The sequence below is a fragment of the Pan troglodytes genome, chromosome 8 (genome assembly GCF_028858775.2).
Source record: "Pan troglodytes isolate AG18354 chromosome 8, NHGRI_mPanTro3-v2.0_pri, whole genome shotgun sequence".
NCBI lineage: Eukaryota > Metazoa > Chordata > Mammalia > Primates > Hominidae > Pan > Pan troglodytes.
The window spans coordinates 127,425,098-127,451,039 of NC_072406.2; the positions used below are offsets into that span (position 1 = coordinate 127,425,098).

At 35.7% G+C, this 25,942-nt stretch overlaps 1 protein-coding gene across 11 annotated transcripts in view; it reads left to right on the forward strand.

Moving 5' to 3' along the window:
• ATRNL1 (attractin like 1) overlaps window positions 1–25,942 on the forward strand; it is an 853,639-nt gene that overhangs the window by 207,307 nt on the left and 620,390 nt on the right. For all 11 annotated transcript variants that reach the window (XR_010147020.1, XM_016919435.4, XM_016919433.4 and 8 more), the window contains exons 17-18: window positions 1,146–1,334; window positions 18,534–18,752. Coding sequence is in view for 10 of the 11 variants with exons in the window: in XM_016919435.4 (XP_016774924.3) it covers window positions 1,146–1,334; window positions 18,534–18,752 (408 nt within the window). In the remaining variant the exon portion in view is untranslated. The remainder of the gene's footprint in view (window positions 1–1,145; window positions 1,335–18,533; window positions 18,753–25,942) is intronic.

A 25,942-nucleotide genomic window follows, 5' to 3' on the forward strand; every position in this document is an offset into this window, starting at 1 on the left:
GGTAAAATGTACTTAAAATTTACCATTTTAACCGTTGTAAATGTATCTTAATGCCAATTCAGTGGCATTAAATACTTTGACACTGTTGTGCAAACATCATCACCATTTATCTCCAGAACTTTTTCATTTTGCAAAACTAAAAATCTGTACCCATTAAACAATAACTCTCCATTTCCTCCACCCCACCCCCTACAATCCCTAGCAACTACTGTTCTACTTTCTGTCTCTATGAATTTACTACTTCAGGTAACTCATATGGTGGAATCATACAGTATATGTGCTTTGTGACTGGCTTATTCCCTTAGCATAATGTCTTTAGGGTTTAACCAAGTTGTAGGATATATGAGAATTTCCTTCCTTTTTAAGGTTGACCAATATTACATTATATGTAAATACTACATTTTGTTCATCCATTCATTTATCAATGGATACTGCGTTGCTTCTACCTTTTTGCTATTGTGAGTAATGCTGCTATAAATGTGGGTGTATGAATACCTGTTCAGCTTCTTGCTTTCACTTCTTTGGGGTATATATATATAGCCAGAAGCAGAATTACAAAATAATGTGGCAATTCTGTTTTTCACATTCCCACCAGCAGTGCACAAAGGTTTCAATTTCTCTCCATCCTTGCCAATATTTATTTCCTATTATTTTTAAATAATGGCCATCTTAAAGGCTGTGATAAATATTGCATCTTGTGTATCTTGTGTAATATTTTATGATAAGCTGTATTTTTATTCTTTGTTTATATCAAAGACATGTTCACTTACGGGACATTTACTTTGTAAGATGTGGAATGCTATGGAAAACATTGTGGCTGGGGAAAAATTGTGGCTGGGAAAATAAACAGTGCTGGTATACAAACTAGGTCATAGATTACATTACTGCTTATAATACTTAAAATTATACAACTTTATATACTTTGTAAAGAATTACAAATTTCAAATGAGTTATACATTTTCAAATTTAATAAAAATTTTAAGAAGTATTGATATATCATCTTTGTTTTTATCTACCTCATCATATTATAATGCCACAGTTGGCTTAATTGAAACATGCCCTGAACAGCAAAGCAAAGAAAACCCATACAATTGTGTTAACATGAAGTTAAAAATGAAATTATTGTATTTGTTTATTTATTCCAGTTAGTCCAAATCAAAATGCGAGGCCGTGCAAAAAGCCATGCTCTCTGAGGACATCATGTTCCAACTGTACAAGCAATGGCATGGAGTGTATGTGGTGCAGCAGTACGAAACGATGTGTTGACTCTAATGCCTATATCATCTCTTTTCCATATGGACAATGTCTAGAGTGGCAAACTGCCACCTGCTCCCGTAAGTATTTATCTAGAGTGACTTTTCACTTCAGAGCAACGTAAATTACTTTTCTGTGATGTAAAGAAGAATTAAATATTTGAAGAAGTTTCAAAAAATGAGAAAAAATATTGTTACGGCTACTTTTGAAACCAACTGGTACTGTTAACCTCTGATTTTTATTATATCATCATTTTGCATGCCACTAAGTATCTTACCCTAAATATTAACATATTGCCACATATGTACAGCCTCTTTTCCCTGAACTGTGTGTATGTCGCAGACAGTATAACACTTCATGAGAGTGTTCACCTCAAACATCACAGATTGCTTTGGTGAGCCTTTTTAGTATCTTTTAATCTAGTGCAATTCCCATATCTTTTCCTTATATGACTTTGATATTTTTGAATAACCTATACCAATTGTTTTGGAGGTTTCTCAATTTGGATTTGTCTAATTTTTCCCTCATGATTAGATTCAGGAAAGCATTTTGGGGCAAGAATATTTTATCAATGTTGGTATATCTGCTACAAGTGTAGAATGCACAGTCTTGAAACCACATAGAGTTATGTCAGCAGGGCAGTACTGAGCTTGCTATGAGTTATACTTCAGGAGAAAGATTTTGCCCCTTGCTGATCTCTCATGTTTTCTAAGGACTATAGGATAAGGCTGCACCTGAATGAATATTTAATACTGGGTACTATGTGGTGAGAGTGGCCTTGCTTACAAACACAAATGGCATCAGAATATAGCTGCCAAGGGAATTGCATAATGCTACTGGGAGCACTTGTTAGCCTTGTAGGAACTTAAGACCATGTGAAACTCTTTCTGCTTGGGAGAAAAAAGTGCCAATCTTAGCTAGCGTCTTCATAGCAGAGAATATGGTTTATCTTTCCACAATCCACTCTTTGACACTGACACTCATCAAAAATATGCCTTTTTACCTGAATTAATTGGTATGTTCAGATTTGGAACAAAAAAGTAGAAAGTTTTACTTACTCCTGCTGCTCTCATGACCTGTTTCTCAATGTTGGTTGCATTCATTCATATCCCACTCATTGGTATCTGTCCCTCTTGTAATTAATCCAGACTTTATGTCCTTTTTTAAAAAATAATATACTTTTCAGGGGCCCAGTAGTTACCATTCTACCACCATAGAAAGCTGCAGAATCACCTGAGATAAAGTTGGTATCCAGGTTTTTTTTTTTTTTTTTTTTTTTTGAGATGGAGTCTCACTCTGTGGCCCAGGCTGGAGTGCAGTGGCCTAATTTCAGCTCACTGCAACCTCCACCTCCCTGGTTCAAGTGATTCTCTTGCCTTAGCCTCCCAAGTAGCTGGGACAACAGGCATGTGCCACCATGCCCAGCTAATTTTTGTACTTTTTTTAGAGATGGGGTTTCACTGTTGGCCAGGCTGATCTCGAACTCCTGACCTCATGATCCACCCAGCTCGGCCTCCCAAAGTGCTGGGATTACAAGTGTGAGCCACCGCGCCCGGCCAGTATCCAAGTTTGTGTCCGTTGAGGATGTTTTGATTTGAACAAAGCAAAATATCAGTTACTTGGTAAAGTCCAAACAGACAAATAAAATCAGAAGTTCTTTTGCTTCTTTTTCAGTTCCCTTCTTCTCAACATCTGAGTATCCAGGAAGCTCACAAAGAAAAAAGGAGCAAGACTCCTTGGATTTTTTTTTTCTTCCAATACTTTAACCTGCAGTAAACAGGATTTGAAATGACTGAATCTAATTAACATGTTGGTGTGTTTGATCCAGGTTCCAAAGAAACTGTAGTTACAGTTCAGTCAAAGGAGACAAAATAACAGCCACTTGGAGTCTGATGTATCTATTAAACTCAGGAATATGTTGTGGTTGAAATGTATTCAATGAGATAGGGAAAGCAACAGTTTCCCTCTCTATACAGGAATTCTCTCCAGGGGATCTTTATCCCGATTCTAATTCCTTTCTCCTAACAGCCCTAAGTTCTCCACTATCATCATCTCTCTTCTTTTGTCATATTTGAAACTTTTAAAGGTCAAAGGTCCATTTTAGGTTTTTGCATCAGTCCACTGGTTTCCCTCTGACCCTTTCTCTCCAGGAAACAGCCACTTGGAGTTTTCCTAGGAGTGTAGGCCATAACACAGCTTGTTTCTATAACATTCATAAGTATCTTCAGGACTTTCTTATTAGATCATTGACTTTCTTGCAGTCCCTCCATAGGAGCAGCCACTGGCAGCCTGACTGATGAAAATACAAACAACTATCCCAGCAGCAATATTTATTTTCTGCCCATCCACTCTTCCTTCCCTCCTTTTGAGCTTTCTTGTTTTTCCTCTGAGAGGCAACCCATTCTAGTTAGCAATTATAGTAATGATATGGCTCCCATGAGTGGAGGAACACCAGGGCTCTTGTCTCACGTTGAATTAGATTAAACAATACGGACACACGTGGAGTGGTTTTAAGGAGCAGAGAGTTTAATAGGCAAGAAAGAAAAGAAAAGGCAGAAGGTTCGCTCTTACAGAGACAGAGGGATGGGGACTCCACAGCCGAAAGAGGAAACCCCAAGTGTGGTGCATACCAGGCAGGTATATGTAGAGGCTGGAGGAGGGGGTGTCTGATTTGCATAGAGCTTAGGGGATTGGTTTGACCAGGCATTCATTCAGGTAGCCCTCGGAAAAAAACTGGCCTTCCCACCCTAGCCTTTTAATATGCAAATGCAGGGCACCATGATGGGGATATGTGGGGCGGCCATGTTCCCAAATACATGTGGGGCAAGGGCAAGAGGACAAAGGTGGGAATCGCCATGTTGAGTGGACCCAGTTTCTAATGGCTTGCATATGCATACTAAAGGTTGCTGGCTTGGCTCTAAGAGCTGGGACTTTTCTGTTAGGCAAGAAACACTTTTGGAGGTGTTTTAAAAAGAAATGAAAACTTTCCAAGGACCCCTTTTTTCTCTATCTGCCTAAAATAATTTCTTAATAACTTCTATCACAGTAACTTCATAATTCTGAGATCCCTGTTGGTGGTAAATCTACTATGTTGAAGCCTGTAAGTGTATGGCCCTTGGACAACATGGTCACCCAGTTGATATTAGTCCTTCTTGCTCAGATGAGTCATCTTCCCATTTAGAGGTAGCCACTGCGTAAGGCAATGCACGTAGAGACTTACTGACTTTCTAGGCCTTTCATCACTCTCAGTGGTCCAGTCAAATATGTATTTGGTCCATAGTGGGCACCACTGTTACTTGAAGAGCTAAGGCAAAACAGTAACACAGTGCAGGCTAGAATCCCAGCTGCAGCTGTTGTGTTCATTTGTTCCTTCAAGCTCTTGGCATGAAGTGGAGAGGTATGCCTGGGATGGACATGGTTGGATGTATTATGAGTTGAGCTCCCTGTTGATATCCCTTTTTAGGGATTGTGGTAAGGAATGGGGGTGTTGTACCTGATGAAGTGTGCGGCAGTGTGGTGGTTGCAGGCATAAAATGGCCTTTTTGCATAGCAAAACATTTCAAAACTAGGGGCCAGCTGCCCAGGAGAGTTGAATACAAGAGTTGAAGACTTGTGGGGAATGAGACAATGCGCACCTTCTCCTGCCTCAATAGTCATGCTTGTCTCTTGACAAACATTATTGTTCAATGAAAGAAGCTAGACATGAAAGATTACATACTGTCTGATTACATTTAGGTATAAAGTTAAAAAATAGTCAAAACTGCACTGTATTGTTTAGAAATGCGTATTTAGGTGGTAAAACTATAGAGTAAGGCAAACGTGTATTCTCAAAAATGTCAGCTAGAGGATGTTGCTGGGAGAAGTTTAGGGGTGCTGATTAGGAAATGAAACAAGAGAGGCAATGCTCCACTTCTAGGCTTTGTGCAGGTCCAGAGTGTGTGTTTATAGGAATTTATTAATCTTATATTTTCTTTATGTAATTGTATATGTGTTATATTTCACAATAAAAGAGGCTAGAAAGTAGGGAAAAACTGGTTTGTGAAAGTCTAAGCTCTTATACTCTTAACAACTTTCTAAAAATTATTTAGAATTAAGCTTATGTTGTCACAAATTTTTCTTATATCCCATTCCTTCTCATTTGTTCTACTTTTTTGTTTTTTTACAATTTTTTTTGGTGGTATAACACACATAACATAAATTTTACCATTTTAACCATTGGTAAATAATCTTTAGTAATTTCTTTCAAATAAACTGTGACATAAACTTTTGAGTCTTTGCATGTCTAAAAGTGTACTTTTCATTTTCACTTGAATGATAAAATGGCTAAATGTGGTATTCTAAATAATTTTTTCCTTGGAACCTCTTTAGCATTCAGTGTTGTGGATAAGAATTCCAATGCCAATCTAATTTTCATTCCTTTGTGGAACATCTTTTTTATCCCCACTTTGGGAGCTTTTAAGATTTTTTTCTTTCTTGTTGGCATTCTAAAATTTTTCATTGTTTTAATTCAGTTTTTCAGTGATTGATGTGGATCTTTAAAATTAATTTTTTTTACAGTTTCTCATTGAAGAAAAGGATTTTTAGATTTTTTAGATTTTCTCATTGGCTCTTTAAATCTGAAGAGTAGTTTGTTTCTTCATCTGCTAAAAATGTTCTGTAATGTCTTAAAATACATGTTTTCTTCTCTTTACTCGTTGCAAATATTAAAATAGTTGCTGGAACTTCTAGATATATCTTAATATTTCTTAACTCTATTTGCGTTTTTTGTATTTTTGTTTGCTAATATTTAGCTATTTTTCTTTTTATATCCTTTACTTGAGACTTATTTATTTGAAATAAGTTTTTTGAGAACACTGTAATTATACAGTGCAAATATAAAAATTGTTGTAACTGATTTTTTTTGAGAAGGTTAATGAAACATAATTCACTATTTTAACACAGGTATGAATTAAATTCTACCACTGACAAATCAAATAATGATAACTAAATACTGCTGGTGGGATTGTCAGCTAGGCAAGCATAAGTCAGGTCTTCAGGTCTGCCATTGTCTCTCTTGTTTTTGATCTTTTGCTTCTTTTGTTTTCTTGATTATTATAGAGGCTTCATTGTCTACTTCTACCATTTGTTCCTTGAGCAGATAGTCTAGTTTGCTATTTTTTCTCCTCTATAGTTCCTTTCTCTGTTCTGTTGTCATGTTTGCCTTTCCTGAAGCTGTGTATAGATCATTTGTGCTGATAATGTCCAATACTACTCTAACAGTTATTTCTATTTCACAGGGTTTTTTGTTGGTTTTTGTTTTTTTGAGACAGGGTCTCACTCTGTCACCCAGGCTGGAGTGCAGTGGCACAATCTTGGCCCAGTGCAATCTCCGCCTTCTGGGTTGAAGCAATCCTCCTGCTGCAGCCTCCTGTGTAGCTGGGACTGCAGGTGCCTGCCCCATGCCTGGCTGATTTTTGTGTTTTTAGTAGAGACAGGGTTTCACCATGTTGGCCAGGCTGGTCTTGAACTCCTGACTTCAAGTAATCTGCCCACCTTGGCCTCCCAACATGCTGGGATTACAGGTGTGAGCTACTGCGCCCGGCCTCCACAGGTTTTTTATTATACACCCTGTGTGTCGTTGTGGGGAAGAAGGGCATGGAACATTGCCTCAAGGAGACTTTGTATTTCTGAAAGAAGTAGTTACCTGGCAGTGATCCACTGTTTGTGAATAATGAACTCCTTCATTATGTTTAATTTTTCCCGTGTTTTTAACCAACAGACATTTGTAGAGTAGTGAAGAAATGCCAGGAAGTACAATAGGGACTAGGAGTAAAATGACATTCTTGTTCAAAATACAAGTTAAAAGTAGCTGAGTGTTACTCTTTCATAGGTGTCAGCTTCTTGGCAATGGTTTTAGTATGCTTTTGACTTTAACTTTATGACTTTTCAGGATAAATTATATATATTTACATTATCGTTTTCTACTACACGTCTATTCATTTAACATTTGAGTCTTTAAAATATTTTTATACGTATCAACAAAACTTTGTATTGGAAGTGGTCTTTTAGTTGCCTTCAGAAAGTTGCCTCAATGTTCATTTGAGGTTTACTGGTAAATAGAAATTAAGGGAAACTTTTCTTTGGAAATGAGAAACAAATAGGATTTTGCAATATTCTCCAGTATTTTTCAGTCATAATATTGTGATATCATTGTTTAAAATTCACGAATTGAAGAGAGGAAATGTTTTTTAAGATAATTTTTGACTAATGGTTTCTGAGAAAGCTTTGCTAATAATTGGCATTATTAGTAATTGATATATTTTGGGTAGTCAGATATTCTACTTGTGAAAATGAATTCCAGGGCAGTGTTTAAAGAAATAATAGGAGATTTAGTCCCAAATGTATAAAGGTTCAAATGAAAATTCAATTAAATTGATATAGTAAAAATAGAATAATACACAACTTGAGGATAAGGTGTTATCTCACAAATCTGTATTTTTTTCAGTATTTGTAAGTTTATGTGTTCAATTTAAACACTTCAACAATTAAGGAAGGTAATCATTTTTAAAATTTGATGACAATTTCTTACAGATTGATTTTTTAATATTCTTACCCATTTGAAAAACCATATTGAATATTTTACAACTTGATCTTTTGAAAAGCCAAAAATAAATAGGATTGCTCCAATTAACCATATTTCATACAAGTCCTTATACTACATATAACTTTAGGAACAATAGCATAGCCTGCATAAGGTTTCTCGTATATTATTTTCTATAAGAAAGAGGAGAAAAATTAGCATATGTCAGTTTTTGAGTCCCTACTAAATATTAATTAATTTTCTGTTAATTATTTAGCAATGCATGTTGCTTTCTACTCTTGAACAAAAACAAAATCAATATTACCTCATTTAATGTTTTTATATCTGAAATGAAATCCAAGAGAATTAGAATGTTATTCTGAACTTGACATTTTTGAACTTATTATTAAAGGCTAAAACCTAATAGATAAGCAGAACTAGAGGATTAATAGTTTCTCATTGTCAGTACAGAAAACCCAGGATTCTGTATGTAACCTAAGATTTCCCCAGCTGTTTGGAAGCATGAATAAGAATGTTATGTTGAGAATAGTTCAGATTTAATGTGTCCATAATGCATCTTAAGATATTTTAATGATTATCTTTTCTATTTTTTGATTTTGAAATTTTAGTCCTGTAAGGACTATTTTTTAAATTAAATTAAATTTTTAAAGACAAAAACCACATGATTATCTCAATAGATGCAGAAAAATCCTTTGACAAAATTCAACAACCCTTCATGCTAAAAACTCTCAATAAATTAGGTATTGTTGGGATGTATTTCAAAATAATAAGAGCTATCTATGACAAACCCACAGCCAATATCATACTGAATGGGCAAAAACTGGAAGCATTCCCTTTGAAAACTGGCACAAGACAGGGATGCCCTCTCTCACCACTCCTATTCAACATAGTGTTGGAAGTTCTGGCCAGGGCAATCAGGCAGGAGAAGGAAATAAAGGGTATTCAACTAGGAAAAGAGGAAGTCAAATTGTCCCTGTTTGCAGATGACATGATTGTTTATCTAGAAAACCCCATCGTCTCAGCCCAAAATCTCCTTAAGCTGATAAGCAACTTCAGCAAAGTCTCAGGATACAAAATCAAAGTACAAAAATCACAAGCATTCCTATACACCAACAACAGACAAACAAGAGAGCCAAATCATGAGTGAACTCCCATTCACAATTGCTTCAAAGAGAATAAAATACCTAGGAATCCAACTTACAAGGGATGTGAAGGACCTCTTCAAGGAGAACTACAAACCACTGCTCAAGGAAATAAAAGAGGATACAAACAAATGGAAGAACATTCCATGCTCATGGGTAGGAAGAATCAATATCGTGAAAATGGCCATACTGCCCAAGGTAATTTACAGATTCAATGCCATCCCCATCAAGCTACCAATGAGTTTCTTCACAGAATTGGAAAAAACTACTTTAAAGTTCATATGGAACCAAAAAAGAGCCTGCATCGCCAAGTCAATCCTAAGCCAAAAGAACAAAGCTGGAGGCATCACACTACCTGACTTCAAACTATACTACAAGGCTACAGTAACCAAAACAGCATGGTACTGGTACCAAACAGAGATATAGATCAATGGAACAGAACAGAGCCCTCAGAAATAACGCCGCTTACCTACAACTATCTGATCTTTGACAAACCTGAGAAAAACGAGCAATGGGGAAAGGATTCCCTATTTAATAAATGGTGCTGGGAAAACTGGCTAGACATATGTAGGAGGCTGAAACTGGATCCCTTCCTTACACCTTATACAAAAATCAATTCAAGATGGATTAAAGATTTAAACGTTAGACCTAAAACCATAAAAACCCTAGAAGAAAACCTAGGCATTACCATTCAGGACATAGGCGTGGGCAAGGACTTCATGTCCAAAACACCAAAAGCAATGGCAGCAAAAGCCAAAATTGACAAATGGGATCTAATTAAACTAAAGAGCTTCTGCACAGCAAAAGAAACTACCATCAGAGTGAACAGGCAACCTACAACATGGGAGAAAATTTTCTCAACCTACTCATCTGACAAAGGGCTAATATCCAGAATCTACAATGAACTCAAACAAATTTACAAGAAAAAAACAAACAACCCCATCAAAAAGTGGGCGAAGGACATGAACAGACACTTCTCAAAAGAAGACATTTATGCAGCCAAAAAACACATGAAAAAATGCTCATCATCACTGGCCATCAGAGAAATACAAATCAAAACCACTATGAGATATCATCTCACACCAGTTAGAATGGCAATCATTAAAAAGTCAGGAAACAACAGGTGCTGGAGAGGATGTGGAGAAATAGGAACACTTTTACACTGTTGGTGGGACTGTAAACTAGTTCAACCACTGTGGAAGTCAGTGTGGCGATTCCTCAGGGATCTAGAACTAGAAATACCATTTGACCCAGCCATCCCATTACTGGGTATATACCCAAATGACTATAAATCATGCTGCTATAAAGACACATGCACACATATGTTTATTGCGGCATTATTCACAGTAGCAAAGACTTGCAACCAACCCAAATGTCCAACAATGATAGACTGGATTAAGAAAATGTGGCACATATACACCATGGAATACTATGCAGCCATAAAAAATGAAGAGTTCATGTCCTTTGTAGGGACATGGATGAAATTGGAAACCATCATTCTCAGTAAACTATCGCAAGAACAAAAAACCAAACACCGCATATTCTCACTCATAGGTGGGAATTGAACAATGAGATCACATGGACACAGGAAGGGGAATATCACACTCTGCGGACTGTGGTGGGGAGGGGGGAGGGGGGAGGGATAGCATTGGCAGATATACCTAATGCTAGATGACGAGTTAGTGGGTGCAGCGCACCAGCATGGCACATGTATACATATGTAACTAACCTGCACAATGTGCACATGTACCCTAAAACTTAAAGTATAATTAAAAAAAAAATTTCAATGGCTTTAGGGGTACAATTGGTTTGTAGTTATATGGATGAATTGTATACTGGTGAAGTCTGAGATTTTAGTGCACCTGTCACCTGAGTAGTGTACATTGTACCCAGTGTATAGTTTTTTAAATCCCTCATCCCCCTCCTTTGCTCTTCTGAGTCTTCAGTGTCAGTTATACCACTCTGTATGCCTCTGTGAACCCATAGCTTAGCTCTCACTTATAAGTGACAACACGTACTATTTGTTTTTCCATTCTTGAGTTATTTCACTTAGAACAATGCTGTTGGCTCCATCCAAGTTGCTGCAAAAGACATTATTTTCTTCTTTTTAATGGCTCAGTAATATTCCCTGGTGTATGTATAACACATTTTCTTTATCCACTTGTCACTAGATTGTCACTTAGGTTGGTTCCATATCTTTGCAGTTGTGAGTTGTGCTGTGATAAACACATGTATGCAGGTGTCTTTTTGATATAATGACTTATTTTCCTTTGGGTAGATATCCAGTAGTAGGATTACTGGATCGAATGGTAGATCTACTTTTAGTTTTTCAGGAAACCTTCATACTGTTTTTCATAGAGGTTGTGATAATTTACATTACCACCAGCAGTGTATAAGCTTTTCCTTTTCACCATATCCATGCCAACGTCTATTGTTTTTTGACTTTTTAATAATGTCCATTTTGTCTGGAGTAAGGTGATATTTCATTGTGGTTTAAATTTACATTTCCCTGGTGATTAATGATGTGGAACATTTTTCACTTTTGTTGGCCATTTGTGTATCATCTTTTGACAAACATCTATTCATGTCATTTGTCTACTTTTCAATGGGATTATTTATTTTCTTCTTGTTGATATGTTTGAGTTCCTTGTAGATTCTGGATATTAGTCCTTTGTCAGATGCATAGTTTGCAAATATTTTCTCCTGTCTTGTGGGTTGTCTGTTTATTTGGATAATTATCTATTTTGCTGTGTAGAAGCTTTTGAGTTTAATTAGGTTCCTTTTATGTATTTTTGTTTTTGTTGCATTTGATTTTGGGGACTTAGTCATAAATTGCTTATGCCAATGTCCAGAAGAGTTTTCCTGAGGTTTCTTCCAGAATTTTTATGGTTTCAGGTGTTAGATTTAAATCTTTAATCCATCTTGAGTTGATTTTTGTATATGGTGAGAGACATAGATTCAGTTTCATTCTTCTACATGTGTTGATCCAGCTATCCCAGCACCATTTATTGAATAGGGTGTCCTTTCCTCAATTTATGTTTCTGTATAATTTGCCAAAAAATCAGTTGGTTGTAAGTATTTGGCTTTATATCTGGGTTCTCTATTTTGTTCCATTTTTCTGTGTATCCCCATTTTTCTATGTATCTACTTTTATACAAATACTATGATGTTTTGATTACTATAGTCTTATAGTATAATTTGAAGTTGGGTAATATGATGCCTCCAGGTTTGTTATTTTTACTTAGGATTGGTTTGGCTATTTAGGCTCTTTTTTTGGTTCTATATGAATTTTAGGATTATTTTTTCTAATTCTGTGATAAGTGATGTTGGTGATTTGACTGGAAGTGCATTGAACCTGCAGATTGTTTTGGGCAGTATGATTATTCTCATGATATCAGTTCTTCCAACCCCTGAGTGTGGGATGTGTTTCCATTTGTTTTTGTCATCTATGATTTCTTTCAGCAGTGTTTTGTAGTTCTCCTTGTAGGGATAGTTTACCTCCTTGGTTAAGTATATTCCTAGGTATTTTATTTTTGCAGCTGTTGTAAAAGGGGTTGAGTTCTTGATTTGATTCTCACGTTGGTCATTTTTGGTGTATAGCAGTGCTACTGATCGGTGTACATTGTTTTTGTAACCTTAGACTTTACTGAATTGATTTATCAAATCTAGGAGTCTTTTGGAGGGCTCTTTAGGGTTTTCTAGGTATACAATCATATCAAAGTCTTTAGGGTTTTCTAGGTATACAGTATAAAATCACTTCATAGTCTTTAGGGTTTTCTAGGTATACAATCATATCATTGGCAAAAAAGGGTAGTTTGACTTCCTTGTTTCCTATTTGGATGCCCTTTATTTCTTTCTCTTGCCTGATTGATCTGGGTAGGATTTCCAGTACTATATTAAATAGAAGTGATGAAAGTGGGCCTACCTGTCTTCTTCTAGTACTTAGAGGTAATGCGTTCAACATTTCCCCATTCACTGTTATGTTTGCTGTGGGTTTGTCATATATGGCTTTTATTATTTTGTGGTATGTTCCTTCTCTGCCTAGTTTGTTGAGGGTTTTTAATTATAAAGATATGCTGGATTTTAATGAATGCTTTTCCTGTAATTATTTGAGATTATCATATCACTTTTGTTTTTAATTCATTTTATATGATGAATCATATTTATTGACTTGCATATGTTGAACCATCCCTGGGATGAAACCTACTTGATCATGATGAATTATCTTTTTGATGTGCCACTGGATTCAGCTTGCTAGTATTTTGTTGAGGATTTTTTCATTTATGTTCATCAGGGATATTAGTCTGTAGTTTTCTTATGTTCTTCCCTGACTTTGCTGTCAGTGTGATACTGGCTTCATAGAATGAGTTAGGAAAAATTTCCTATTTCTCAGTCTTTTGCAACAGTTTCAGTAGGATTGGTACCAATTCTTTGAATATCTAGTATAATTTGGCTGTGAATCCCCTGGCCCTTGACTTTTTTTGGCTGGCAAATTGGTATTACTGATTCAGTCCCGCTGCTTGTTATTGATCTGTTCAGGATTTTGATTTCTTCCTGATTTAAGCTAGGAGAGTTGTATGTTTCCAGGAATTTTTCCATTTCCACTAGATTTTCTAGTTTGTATGCATAGAAGTGTTCAGAGTTGTCTCAAATGATCTTTTGTATTTCTGTGATGTTGTTTGTAATGTCTCCATTTTCATTTCTAATTAAACTTATTTGAATCCTCTCTTCTTTGTTAATCTAGCTAATGGTCTATCAATTTTATCTTTTCAAAAAGACTAGTTTTCATTTCATTGGTCTTTTGTATTTTGTTGGTTTCAATTTTATTTAGTTCTACTCTGAGATTTGTTATTTATTTTATTCTGCTGGCTTTGGATTTGGTTTGTTCTTGTTTCTCTAGTTCTTTGAGATGTGACATTAGGTTGTCAGTGTGTGATCTTTCAGACTTTTTGATGCAGGCATTTAGTACTATAAACTTTTAGCACCACTTTTGCTATATTCAAGGTTTAGATAACTTATGTCACAGTTATTGTTCTTTTTGCAGAATTTAAAACTTTCCATCTTGATTTAATTGTTAACCCCAAAATCGTTCAGGAGCAGATTGTTAAATTTTCATGTATTTACGTAGTTTTGAAGGTTCCTTTTGGAATTGATTTCTAGTTTCATTCTACTGTGGTCTGAGAAGATACTTGATATGATTTAGATTTTTTTTTTTTTTTTTTTTTGAGACAGAGTCTCCCTCTGTGGCCCAGGCTGGAGTGCCGTGGCACAATCTTGGCTCACTGCAACCTCCACCTCCCGGATTCAAGCAATTCTCCTGCCTCAGCCTCCCAAGTAGCTGGGATTACAGGCACATGCCAGCATACCTGGCTACTTTTTGTATTTTTAGTAGAAACCGGTTTCACCATGTTGGTCAGGCTGGTCTCAAACTCCTGACCTCATGATCCACCCACCTTGGCCTCCCAAAGTGCTGGGATTACAGGTGTGAGCCACTGCGCCCAGCCGATTTTGATTTTTTATAACTTATTGAGACTTGTTTTGTGGCCTGTCATATGGTCTATCTTGGAAAATGTTCCATGTGCTGATGAGAAGAATGCATATTCTGCAGTTCTTGGGTAGAATGTTCTGTTAATATCTGTTAAGTCCATCTGTTCTAGAGTGTAATTTAAGTCCAGTGTTTCTTTGATGACTTTCTGCTTTGATGATCTGTCTAGTGGAGTGTTGAAGTCCTCCACCATTATTGTGCTGCTGTCTATCTCTTTCTTAGGTCTAGTATTGATTGTTTTATGAATTTGGCAGCTCTAGTGTTAGGTGCATATATATTTTAGATTGTAATATCTTCTTGTTGCATTGATACTTTTATCATTATATAATGAACTTCTTTTTTTTTTCTTTACTGTTGTTCCTTTAAAGTCTGTTTTCTCTGATACAAGAATACCTACTCCTGCTTGCTTTTGGTTTCCATTGGCATTGAATATCTTTTTCCACCCCTTTACCTTGAGTCTATAAGAATCTTTAAATGTTAGATGTGTCTCTTGAAGATAGCAGATATTTGCTTTGTGGTTTTTCATCCATTCTACCAGTCTATGTCTTTTATGTGGAGCATTTATACCATTTACATGTAACATTAATTTTGAGATGTGGGGTACATTTCTAGTCATCATGCTGATTGTTACCTAGTTACTTTGTTTTCTTCATTGTATTATTACTTTATAGGCCCTGTGAGTTTTATACTTTCAAGAGGTTCTATTCTGGTACATATTGACCTTTCATTTTAAGATTTAGAACTCTTTTTAGCTTTTCTTGTAGGGCTGGTCTGGTAGTGACAAAATCCTTAGCATTTGCTTGTCTGAAAAGGACTTTATTTCTCCTTCATTTATGAAAGTTAGTTTTGCTGGATACAAAATTATTGGCTGGCAGTTATTCTGCTTAAGGAGGGTAAAGAGAGAACCTTGATCCCTTCTGGCCTGTAAGGTTTCTGCTGAGAAGTCTGCTATTAGTCTGATAAGTTTTTCTTTATAGATTATCTGATACTTTTGTCTTAGTGCTCTTAGAATTCTTTTATTCATGTTGACTTCAGAGAGAATGATGACTATATACATTGGTAATGTCGTTTGTGCAATGAATCTCTCAGGAGCTCTTTGAGCTTCTTGTATTTGGGTGTCTACATTTCTAGCAAGGCCAGGGGTGTTTTTCTCAAGTTATTCCCTCAAATAAGTTTTTCAGATGTTTTTCTCTTTCTTTTCCCTCAGGAACACCAGTGATTTTTAGGTGTGGCTGTTTTACCTAATCTCATATTTCTTGGAGACTTTGTTCCTTTTTTAAATTATTTTTTCTTTATTTTTGTTTGATTGGTATAATTCAAAAGCTTTGTCTATGAGGTCTGAAATTATTTCTTCTACTTTGTCTTAGAGTAGTATTTGTCTAAGACAAAGTATTGTTAAAACTATCCACTTGCATTTTGCAATTTTCTAAATGTGCCTTTCATTTGCAGAAGTTGGTTTCTTTTTTTAAAATGTATTATTTTGTTAAAATTTTTATTTATATCCTGAATTGTTTTTTTACATTTTCTTATGTTGGTTTTCACTTTTCTCTTTTATCTCCTTGAGTAACATAGTAGTCAACCTTCTGAATTCTTTATCTGGCATTTCAAGGATTTCATCTTGGTTTGGATCTATTACTGAAGAGCTAGTGTGATCTTTTGACAGTATTATAAAACCCTATTTTTTCATATTGCCAGAATTATTTTTCTGGTTCCTTCTTATTTCTGTAGGTTCTTATAATTATTTTTGAATTTATTTTTGATTCACCTGTGCTTTTTTCATTTCTTTTTTCCCCTTGAGAATGTGACTTTAATGTTTGTAGTTTATTTTAATCTAATTTGGCTCTTGGTGCTTTCAGTCATGAAGGCTCTGTATGAGTTCCTTGGTCATAGAGAGCCTTTTCATGGTGGCTTTCTCAGATACTGGTTGTAGTAGTGATGTGCTCCATTTATAAGTAGGTGCACTGTCTCCTGTGGGGTTGGAATGGCAGAGGTATCATGAAGCTTATTTCATTCGCCAGTGGCGTGTACTTTTTTATTTATTTATTTATTCTTTCCCCAGTATTTTATTCACTGGGTTGAACAATTCAGACTTTAGGTCAATAGGTGGTGTCCACAGGTAAAATCTGGCTGTTGCTAAAGCAGGTATCATGATCCTTTCTTAAAAAAAGATAGTTTTAAAATAAAACTTACTTTCTTAGGAAATACCTGTATAACAATATTAGAAAATTTGATTTATTCAGGGTGAGTCCCACTAAAGATTTACTTTCTCCTCACGTGATATATGATACAAATCATTACATGATAGTAAATAATTGGAATGCCAAGCCAATATTACTAATTAGATATTTTCCCTTATGTCCTATTGATAGCATAGTAACCCAATATACTTTTGAAAACAATTAGAATAAACTAGTTAACAATACTGTGGGCTAACTGTAATCATAGATATACAATAAATGTTTTAAACCAACAAAACTAAGGAGGGATATGGTAAATAGGAAATGTTCAGTTATCTAAGGATTTTAAAAATTGTGTCATTTAGCGCTGTGTACTGTTGAAAAAATGTAAGATTTTAAAGGAAGACTGTGTCAATGAATTATTTATCTACAAATTTAACATTAGCCACTTTTATTTAATGACTCAAAGAGTATTCTTCCTTTTTTATTTCTTATTAAGAAAATACAGGAGGTGATACGTACTCTCTACCTTCCTATGAAGGCATGAGATCCTTACCCCTCAAAGGATTGACAACTACAAATAATGTTATAATTGGTAAATTTTTAAATCCAATATTCTATTATCTGTGCAGAGTCAACGATATCAAGTTCCTGATATTCACTGAGAAATTTGTGCCATTGTTTGTAGTTTTCTTAGTGATGTTTTTGTTTCCAGTAGTATTAAACACTGAGTGGCAGCTGAGCCATTAACATTATACAATGAAATTGAGTCTGCCAGAAATCTACCATTTTTTCTTCCATTGTTTTTTCTTTCATGTGACTAGAAGACATCATTCATGATGCCGTGTATGTCTGTCACTATCTTCTATTTATAAACAATCCCCAAGACAAAATATAATATTCCTAGCTAAATAATAGTAAAAGTAACTATGTAAATAGGAAAAGTCTCTCAGCTTAATGTAAGATGCTTTGGTTGTTAAGTAAAAGTTTAAAACATTTCATAGCAATGGCTATGTCTGTGGTGTTTGACTATAATGTCTGCTTATCTTTGGCAAACATCACCATATTCATAGGCTTTGTTGAGTCTCATAGGTTATACCTGAATCAAAAAACAAAAAGACAAAAAACCAACAACGACAAAGGTTGAGTATCTGCAAATAAGTCATGGAGTGTTATTTTATAGCCCTGAAAACTAGAATGTGTGCTCTGGTTGACTGGCTGAAGGAGAGTACCAGGTTTTCATGTTCCCATCCAGCTTGGCTTTTTGGATGAGATTAAGTTTATTCATCACATAGTAGCCAAATACTAGTATCTTGGACCCTTGTGAGGAGCATTGTCCATAACAGGTAGTCCAAATATAGCCCAGCAATCTCAGGAAATGGGCAGACATCACTTACACTGGATGTCCACAGGCAGAATACAGAGTTCTTTCATTGAATGTCCTTACGAGGCACAATAAGAATGGCTAACATGGCTTTATGTCACAGACAATAATAAAGGTGGTCTGTAGGGCCCTAGATGAGCTCCCCAAAAGTTCTAGTACTGCCAAAATTTTCAGGGGTCTTCAATTACTGATTTTATTTTTCTCCATGTCATGGTTAACCACACCTATTTTCACTCCTGTGGTAGCCTGTTTATCTCCTCTTTGTTTGTGATGTATGTTTTATTTGCTTTTAGTAATTGTTGTCTCTTAAGTATTATTGCAAAAATGTTTGCATTAACTATAGATGACCTTTCATGGTTTTTATCATGATCATATTTATTTTTTATTAGCCTATAATTCTGTTTGAATGTATAGTCATGTTAACATATTTATTAATGTTCCTGTCACGCAGCTCAAAATTGTTCTGGATTGAGAACCTGTGGACAGTGTTTGGAACAGCCTGGATGTGGCTGGTGCAATGATCCTAGTAATACAGGAAGAGGACATTGCATTGAAGGTTCTTCACGGGGACCAATGAAGCTTATTGGAATGCACCACAATGAGATGGTTCTTGACACCAATCTTTGCCCCAAAGAAAAGAACTATGAGTGGTCCTTTATCCAGTGTCCAGGTAATAATAATGTAATGGAAACAATTTCAGTTTCTGCTTAAGGGATCCAAGAAGGAGTTTTTGTTCTTATAATAAAGAAAATTTAGCTTTAGAAAAAAAGTACAATGAAAATGAGACTAAAATGTCAAAGATAAAAAATTATTCCATAGACTATATCTATCTCAGTTTATGCAGGTGGTATTCAGTTTAGAATCATTAGATAGGCTAAATGAATTCATGGAATATCATGATTAGCTTTCATTTCTTTTTTAATATTTTGTTATTTAGTTCAAGTTTTGGGATACATGTGCAGAACGTGCAGGTGACATAAGTATATGTGCAACATGGTGGTTTGCGGCTCCTATTGACCCATCCTCTGAGTTCCTTCCCCTTACCCCCAGCCCCGCAACAGGCCCTGGTGCATGTTGTTCCCCTCCCTGTGTCCATGTGTTCTCATTGTTCAACTCCCACTTTGGAGTGAGAACATGCAGTGTTTTGTTTTCTGTTCCTGTGTTAGTTGGCTGAGGATGATGGCTTCCAGCTTCAACCATGTCCCTGCAAAGGACATGATCTCATTACTTTTTATGGCTATGCAGTATTCCATGGTGTATACAAACCACATTTTCTATATCCAGTCTATCATTAATGGGCGTTTGTGTTGGTTCCATGACTTTGCTATTGCAAGTAGTTCTATAATAAAGATACATGTGCATGTGTCTTTATAGTAGAATGATTTATATTCCTTTATGTACATACCCAGTAATAGGATTGCTGGGTCAAATGGTATTTCTGGTTCTAGATCCTTGAGGAATCACAGTGTAAAAACAAGCCTATTTCTCCACAGCCTCGCTAGCATCTATTTTTTCTTGACTTTTTAATAATCGCCATTCTGACTAGTGTGAGATGGTATCTCATTGTGGTTTTGATTTGCATTTCTCTAATGATCAGTGATGTTGAGCTTTTTTTAATATGTTTGTTGGCTGTGTAAATGTCTTCTTTTGAGAAGTGTCTGTTCATATCCTTTGCCCAGTTTTTTATGGAGTTGTTCATTTTTTTCTTGTAAATTTGTTTAAGTTTCTTGTAAATTCTAGATATTAGACCTATGTCAGATGGGTAGATTGCAAAAATTTTCTCCTATTCTGTAGGTTGCCTGTTCATGCTGTTAATAAGTTTCTTTTGCTGTGCAGAAACTCTCTAGTTTAATTAGATCTTATTTGTCAGTTTTGACTTTTGTTGCAGCTGCTTTTGGGATTTTCATTATGAAGTCTTTGCCCATGTCTATGTCCTAAATGTTATTGCCTAGGTTTTCTTCTAGGGTTTTTTATGGTTTTGGGTTTTACATTTAACTGTTTAATCCATCTTGAGTTAATTTTTATATAAGGTGTAAGGAATGGGTCCAGTTTCAGTTTTCTGCATATGGCTAGCCAGTTTTCCCAGTACCATTTATTGAATAGGAGATCCTTTCCCCGTTGCTTGCTTTTGTCAGGTTTGTTGAAGATCAGATGGTTGTAGATGTGTGGTGTTATTTCTGAGGTCTCTGTTCTGTTCCATTGGTCTACGTCTGTTTTGGTTACTGTAGTCTTGTGGTATAGTTTGATGTCAGGTAGCATGATGTCTCCAGCTTTGTTCTTTTTGCTTAGGATTGTCTTGGCTATATGGGGGTCTTCTTTAATTCCATATGAAATTTAAAGTAGTTTTTTCTAATTCTGTGAAGAATGTCAATGGTAGGTTGATGGGAATAGCACTGAATCTATAAATTACTTTGGGCAGTGTGGCCATTTTTACGATATTGATTCTTCCTCTCCATGAGATAGAATGTTTTTCCAGTTGTTTATGTCCTGTCTTATTTCATTGTGCAGTGCTTGCTTTGTAGTTCTCCTTGAAGAGGTCCTTCACATCCCTTGTTAGCTCTATTTCTAGGTATTTTATTCTCTTTGTAACAATTGTGAATGGGAGTTCATTAATGATTTGGCTCTCTCCTTGTGTATTGTTGGTGTAAAGGAATGCTGGTGATTTTTGCAAATTGATTTTGTATCCTGAGACTTTGCTGAAGTTGATTATCAGTTTAAGTAGTTTTTGGGCTGAAATGATGGGGTTTTCTAAACTTAAAATCATGTCATCTGCAAACAAAGAAAACTTGACTTCTTCTCTTCCTGTTTGAATACCCTTTATTTCTTTCTCTTGCCTGATAGCCCTTGCCAGAACTTCTAGTACCATGTTGGATAGGAGTGGTGAGAGAGGGCATTCTTGTCTTGTACTGGTTTTCAAAGCAAATGCTTCCAGCTTTTGCCCATTTAATATGATATTGCTGTGGGATTGTCATAAGAAGCTCCTATTATCGTGCTATGTTCCATCAATACCTAGTTTAGTGAGAGTTTTTAACATGAAAGGATGTTGAATTTTATCAAAGGCCTTTTCTGCATCTATTGAGATAATTGTGTACTTTTTGGCTTTGGTTCTGTTTATGCGAGGAGTTACGTTTATTGATTTGCATATGTTGAACTAGCCTTGCATCCCAGGGATGAAGTTGACTTCTGGTGGATAAGTATTTTGATGTGCTGCTGGATTCGGTTTGCCAGTATTTTATTGAGGATTTTCACATCGATATTCATCAGGGAAACGGGCCAGAATTTTCTTTTTTTGTTGTGTCTCTTCCTGGTTTTGGTGTCAGGTTGATGCTGGCTTTATAAAATTAGTTAGAGAGGAGTCTCTCCCTTTCAGTTGTTTGGAATAGTTTCAGCAGGAGTGGTACTAGCTCGTCTTTGTACCTCTGGTAGAATTTGGCTGTGAATCTGTCTGGTCCTGGGCTTTTTTTGGTTGGTAGGCTATTAATTACTCCCTCAATTTCAGAACTGTTATTGGTCTATTCAGGGATTCAGCTTCTTCCTGGTTTAGTCTTGGGAGGGTGTGTGTATGTGTCCAGGAACTTATCCATTTCTTCTAGGTTTTCTAGTTTATTTGCATAGAGGTGTTTATAGTATTCTCTGATGGTAGTCTATATTTCTGTGGGGTCAGTGGTCATATCCCCTTTATCATTTTTTTATTGTGTCTATATGATTCTTCTTTATTTTCTTCTTTATTAGTCTAGCTAGCATTCTCTCTAGTTTCTCAGGTTTTCAAAAAACCAGCTCCTGGATTCATTGATGTTTTGGAGGGTTTTTCATGTCTCTATCTCTTTTAGTTCTGCTCTAATCTCAGTTATTTCTTGTCTTCTGCTAACTTTTGGATTTGTTTGCTGTTGCTTCTCTAGTTCTTTTAGTTGTGATGTTAGGGTGTCGATTTGAGATCTTTCCAGCTTTCTCATGTGGGCATTTAGTGCTATAAATTTTTCTCTGAACACTCCTTTAGCTGTGTCCCAGAGATTCTGGTATTTTGTCTCTTTGTTCTCATTGTTTTCAAAGAACTTCTTTTCTGTGTTAGTTTTGTTATTTACCCAAGAGTCATTCAGGAGCAGGTTTTTCAGTTTCCATGTAAGTGTGTGGTTTTGAGTAAATTTCTTAATCCCGAGTTCTAATTTGATTGCCCTGTTGTCTGAGAGACTTTGTAATGATTTCAGTTCTTTTCCATTTGCTGAAGAGTGTTTTACTTCCAATTATGTGGTCAATTTTAGAATAAGTGCCATGTGGCACTGAGAAGAATGTATATTCTGTTGATTTGGGGTGGAGAGTTTTGTAGATGTCTATTAGGTCCACTTGATCCAGAGCTGAGTTCAAGTCCTGAATATCCTTGTTAATTTTTTGTCTCGATCTGTCTAATATTGACAGTGGGGTGTTAAAGTGTCCCACTATTATTGTGTGGGAGTCTAAGTCTCTTTGTAGGTCTCTACAAACTTGTTTTATGAATCTGGATGCTCCTGTATTGGGTGCATATGTATTTAGAATAGTTAACTCTTCTTGTTGAATTGTTCTCTTTACCATTATGTAATGCCTTTTTTTTTGTCTTTTTAAATCTTTGTTGGTTTAAAGTCTGTTTGTCAGAGACTAGTATTGCATCCCCTGCTTTTTTTTTTTTAACTTTCCATTTGCTTGGTAAATTTTCCTCCATCTCTTTATTTTGAGCCTATGTGTGTCTTTGCCTATGAGATGGGTCTCCTGAATACAGCACACTGATTGGTCTTGACTCTTTATCCAGTTTGCAAGTCTGTGTCTTTTAATTGGGGGATTTAGCCCATTTACATTTAAGGTTAATAGTGTTATGTGTGAATTTGATCCTGTCATCATGATGCTATCTGGTTATTTTGCACACTAGTTGATGCAGTTTCTTCATAGTGTCATTGATCTTTATATCTCGGTGTGTTTTTGTAGTGGTTGGTACTGCCTTTTCCATTCCATATTTAGTGCTTCTTTTAGGATCTCTTGCAAGGCAGGCCTGGTGGTAACAAAATCCCTTAGCATTTGCTTGTCTGGAAAATATTTTATTTCTCCTTTTCTTATTAAGCTTAGTTTGGCTGGATATGAAATTCTGGGTTGAAAATTATTTTCTTTAAGAATGCTGAATATTGGCCCCTAGTCTCCTCTAGCTTGTAGGGTTTCTGCTGAGAGCTCCACTATTAGTCTGTTGGGCTTCCCTTTGTAGGTGACCTGGTCTTTTTGTCTGGCTGCCATTGACATTTTTGCCTTCATTTCGCCCTTAGAGAATCTGATGGTTATGTGTCTTTGGTTGATCTTCTCATGGAGTGTGTTAGTGATGTTCTCTGTATTTCCTGAATTTGAATATTGGCCTGCCTTGCTAGGTTGGGGAAGTTCTCCTGGATAATATTCTGAAGTGTATTTTCCAGCTTGTTTTCATTCTCCCTGTCTACTTCAGGTACTCCAATCAATTGCAAGTTTGGTTTCTTTACGAGGTCCCATATTTCTTGGAAGCTTTGTTTCTTTTCATTCTTTTTTTTCTTTAGTCTTGTCTGCATGCCTTATTTCAGCAAGGTGGTCTTCAAACTCTTAGATTTTTTCTTCCACTTCGTCACTTCGGCTATTGATATTTGTGTTTGCTTCATGAAGTTCTTGTGCTGTTTTTTTTTCAGCTCCATCAGATATTTATGTTTCTCTCTAAACTGGTTATTCTAGTTAGCAGCTCCTCTAACCTTTTATCAAGGTTCTTAGCTTACTTTAGCTCAGCGTAGTTTTTTATTACCCACCTTCTGAAGCCTACTTCTGTGAATTTGTCCATCTCATCATCTGTCCAGTTCTGCGCCCTTGCTGGAGAGATGTTGTGATCATTTGGAGGAGAATAGGCGCTTTGGCCTTTTGGGTTTTTGGCATTTTTGTTGTTGTTGTTGATTCTTTCTCATCTTCTTGAGTTTGTCTAGTTTTGAGTTTGAGTTTCAGTATGTCTGTTTTCTTTGAGGCTGTTTACCCTTGGATAGGGTTTTTTGTGGGGCCTTTTTTTTGTTGTTGTTTCTTTCTGTTTGTTTTTCTTTCAATGATCAGGTCCCTCTTACGTAGGACTGCTGTGGTTTGCTGGGGGTTCACTTCAGCCCCTATTCATCTGCTTCGCTCCTGCACCCGGAGATATCACTCAAGGAGACTGGAGAACAGTACAGTTGGGTGCCTGTGCCTTCTTCTGGGATCTCTGACCTTGAGGGTCAGCAAGTCTGTGTCTTTTAAGTGGAAAGTTTAATTTGTTTACCTTAAAAGTTACTATTTGATATGTGAGGGCTTATTTATGGCATTTTGTTAATTGATTTATGGTTGTTTTATATATCCTTTGCTCCTTTCTTATTGTTTATCACTGTGGTTTTTTAGTTTTCTGTAGTGGTAGCATTTGAGTCCTTTCTCTTTCTTATTTGTGTCCTTGCTTCGTCAGGGAGTTTTATACTTTCATTTGTTTTTATGATGGCAAATATTGTCCTTTCACTTCCTGAAGTGTCTGTTTCAGGTCTTGGCTAGTGGTAATGAATTTCCTGTTTTTGCTTGTCTGAACATAGCTATCATAATACTGAAGAGGGAAAGGTGAAAGCTTTTTTTTTTTTTTTTTTTTTTAAAGAACTGGAACAACACAGGGATGCCCACTTGCACCACTCTTGTTTAACATAGTACTGAAAGTCTTCAGACTGAGCAATTAGGCAAAAGCAAGAAATTAAATGGATCTAAATTGGAAAGAAGGGAGTCAAATTGTACCTGTTTGCAGGTTACATAATCTTATATGTAGAAAAGCATAAAGATTCTATCAAGAAACTGTTAGTACTGACAAATGAATTCAGTAAAGTTACAGAATGCCTAATGAACACACAAAAATCAGTAGCATTTTCATACATGAACAATGACTAGGAGAAAAGGAAATCAAGAAGGTAATACCATTTACAGTAGCTACAAATAATTAAAATACTTAGGAATAAATTTAACCAAGGAGATGAAAGACCTAGAAACCTTTAACATATACATTTTAACTTGTTAAAATATTTTTCAGATTTATATTACTACCAGTGAGATATAATAATGTTATTCATATAGGTCTATTCTTTTTCTTCATTTTGGTCTTATTTTTGCTACTACATCTATATATGTTGTGGACCCAACAGTACTTTAATAAAATTATTACTTTATATAATTTTATATCTTTTAAATAATTTGAGTGATGAAAGGAGGATAAGTATATATTTATAGCTTTTATTATATTAATCTTTTTACCATTTCTGGTTTTCTTTATTTGTTCCCATGGCTCCAAACCATCAGGTATTATACCTTTAGCCCAATACAGGTTTTCTTGACTCACCTATTTTGTGCTTTTATTGGCAAACGTGTTACATTTTTATGGTTATAGGACAAATAATACCATTATATACATATATTTAAAAATAATTCCTTAAAAACATCAGGTAATAGAAAAAAGGAAAATAAATATGCATTTCCTATTTTTATTATTACACAGTAATTACCAGTACTGTTTTTCTTTTTGCATGGAGTTGAACTACTGTCTGGGTCACTTGCTTTCCTTGAACAACTTCCTTTAGTATTTCCTGTATGGCTGGCCTTCTAGCATCTAATTCTCCTAATTTTTTAATATTTAGGAATGTCATTATTTCTCTAATTTTCTAAAGGTAGATTTGCTTGATAGAGGATTCTTAGTTAGCATTGTTCTTTTGAGTATATATTATTATACTGCTTACTGGCCTCTATTATTTCTGATTTAAAATCAGTTGTTAATCTTATTGGGCTTTTTTGTAAGTGAGAAATGATTTTATCTCTTTCTTCTTTCAAGATTTTGTCCTTGTT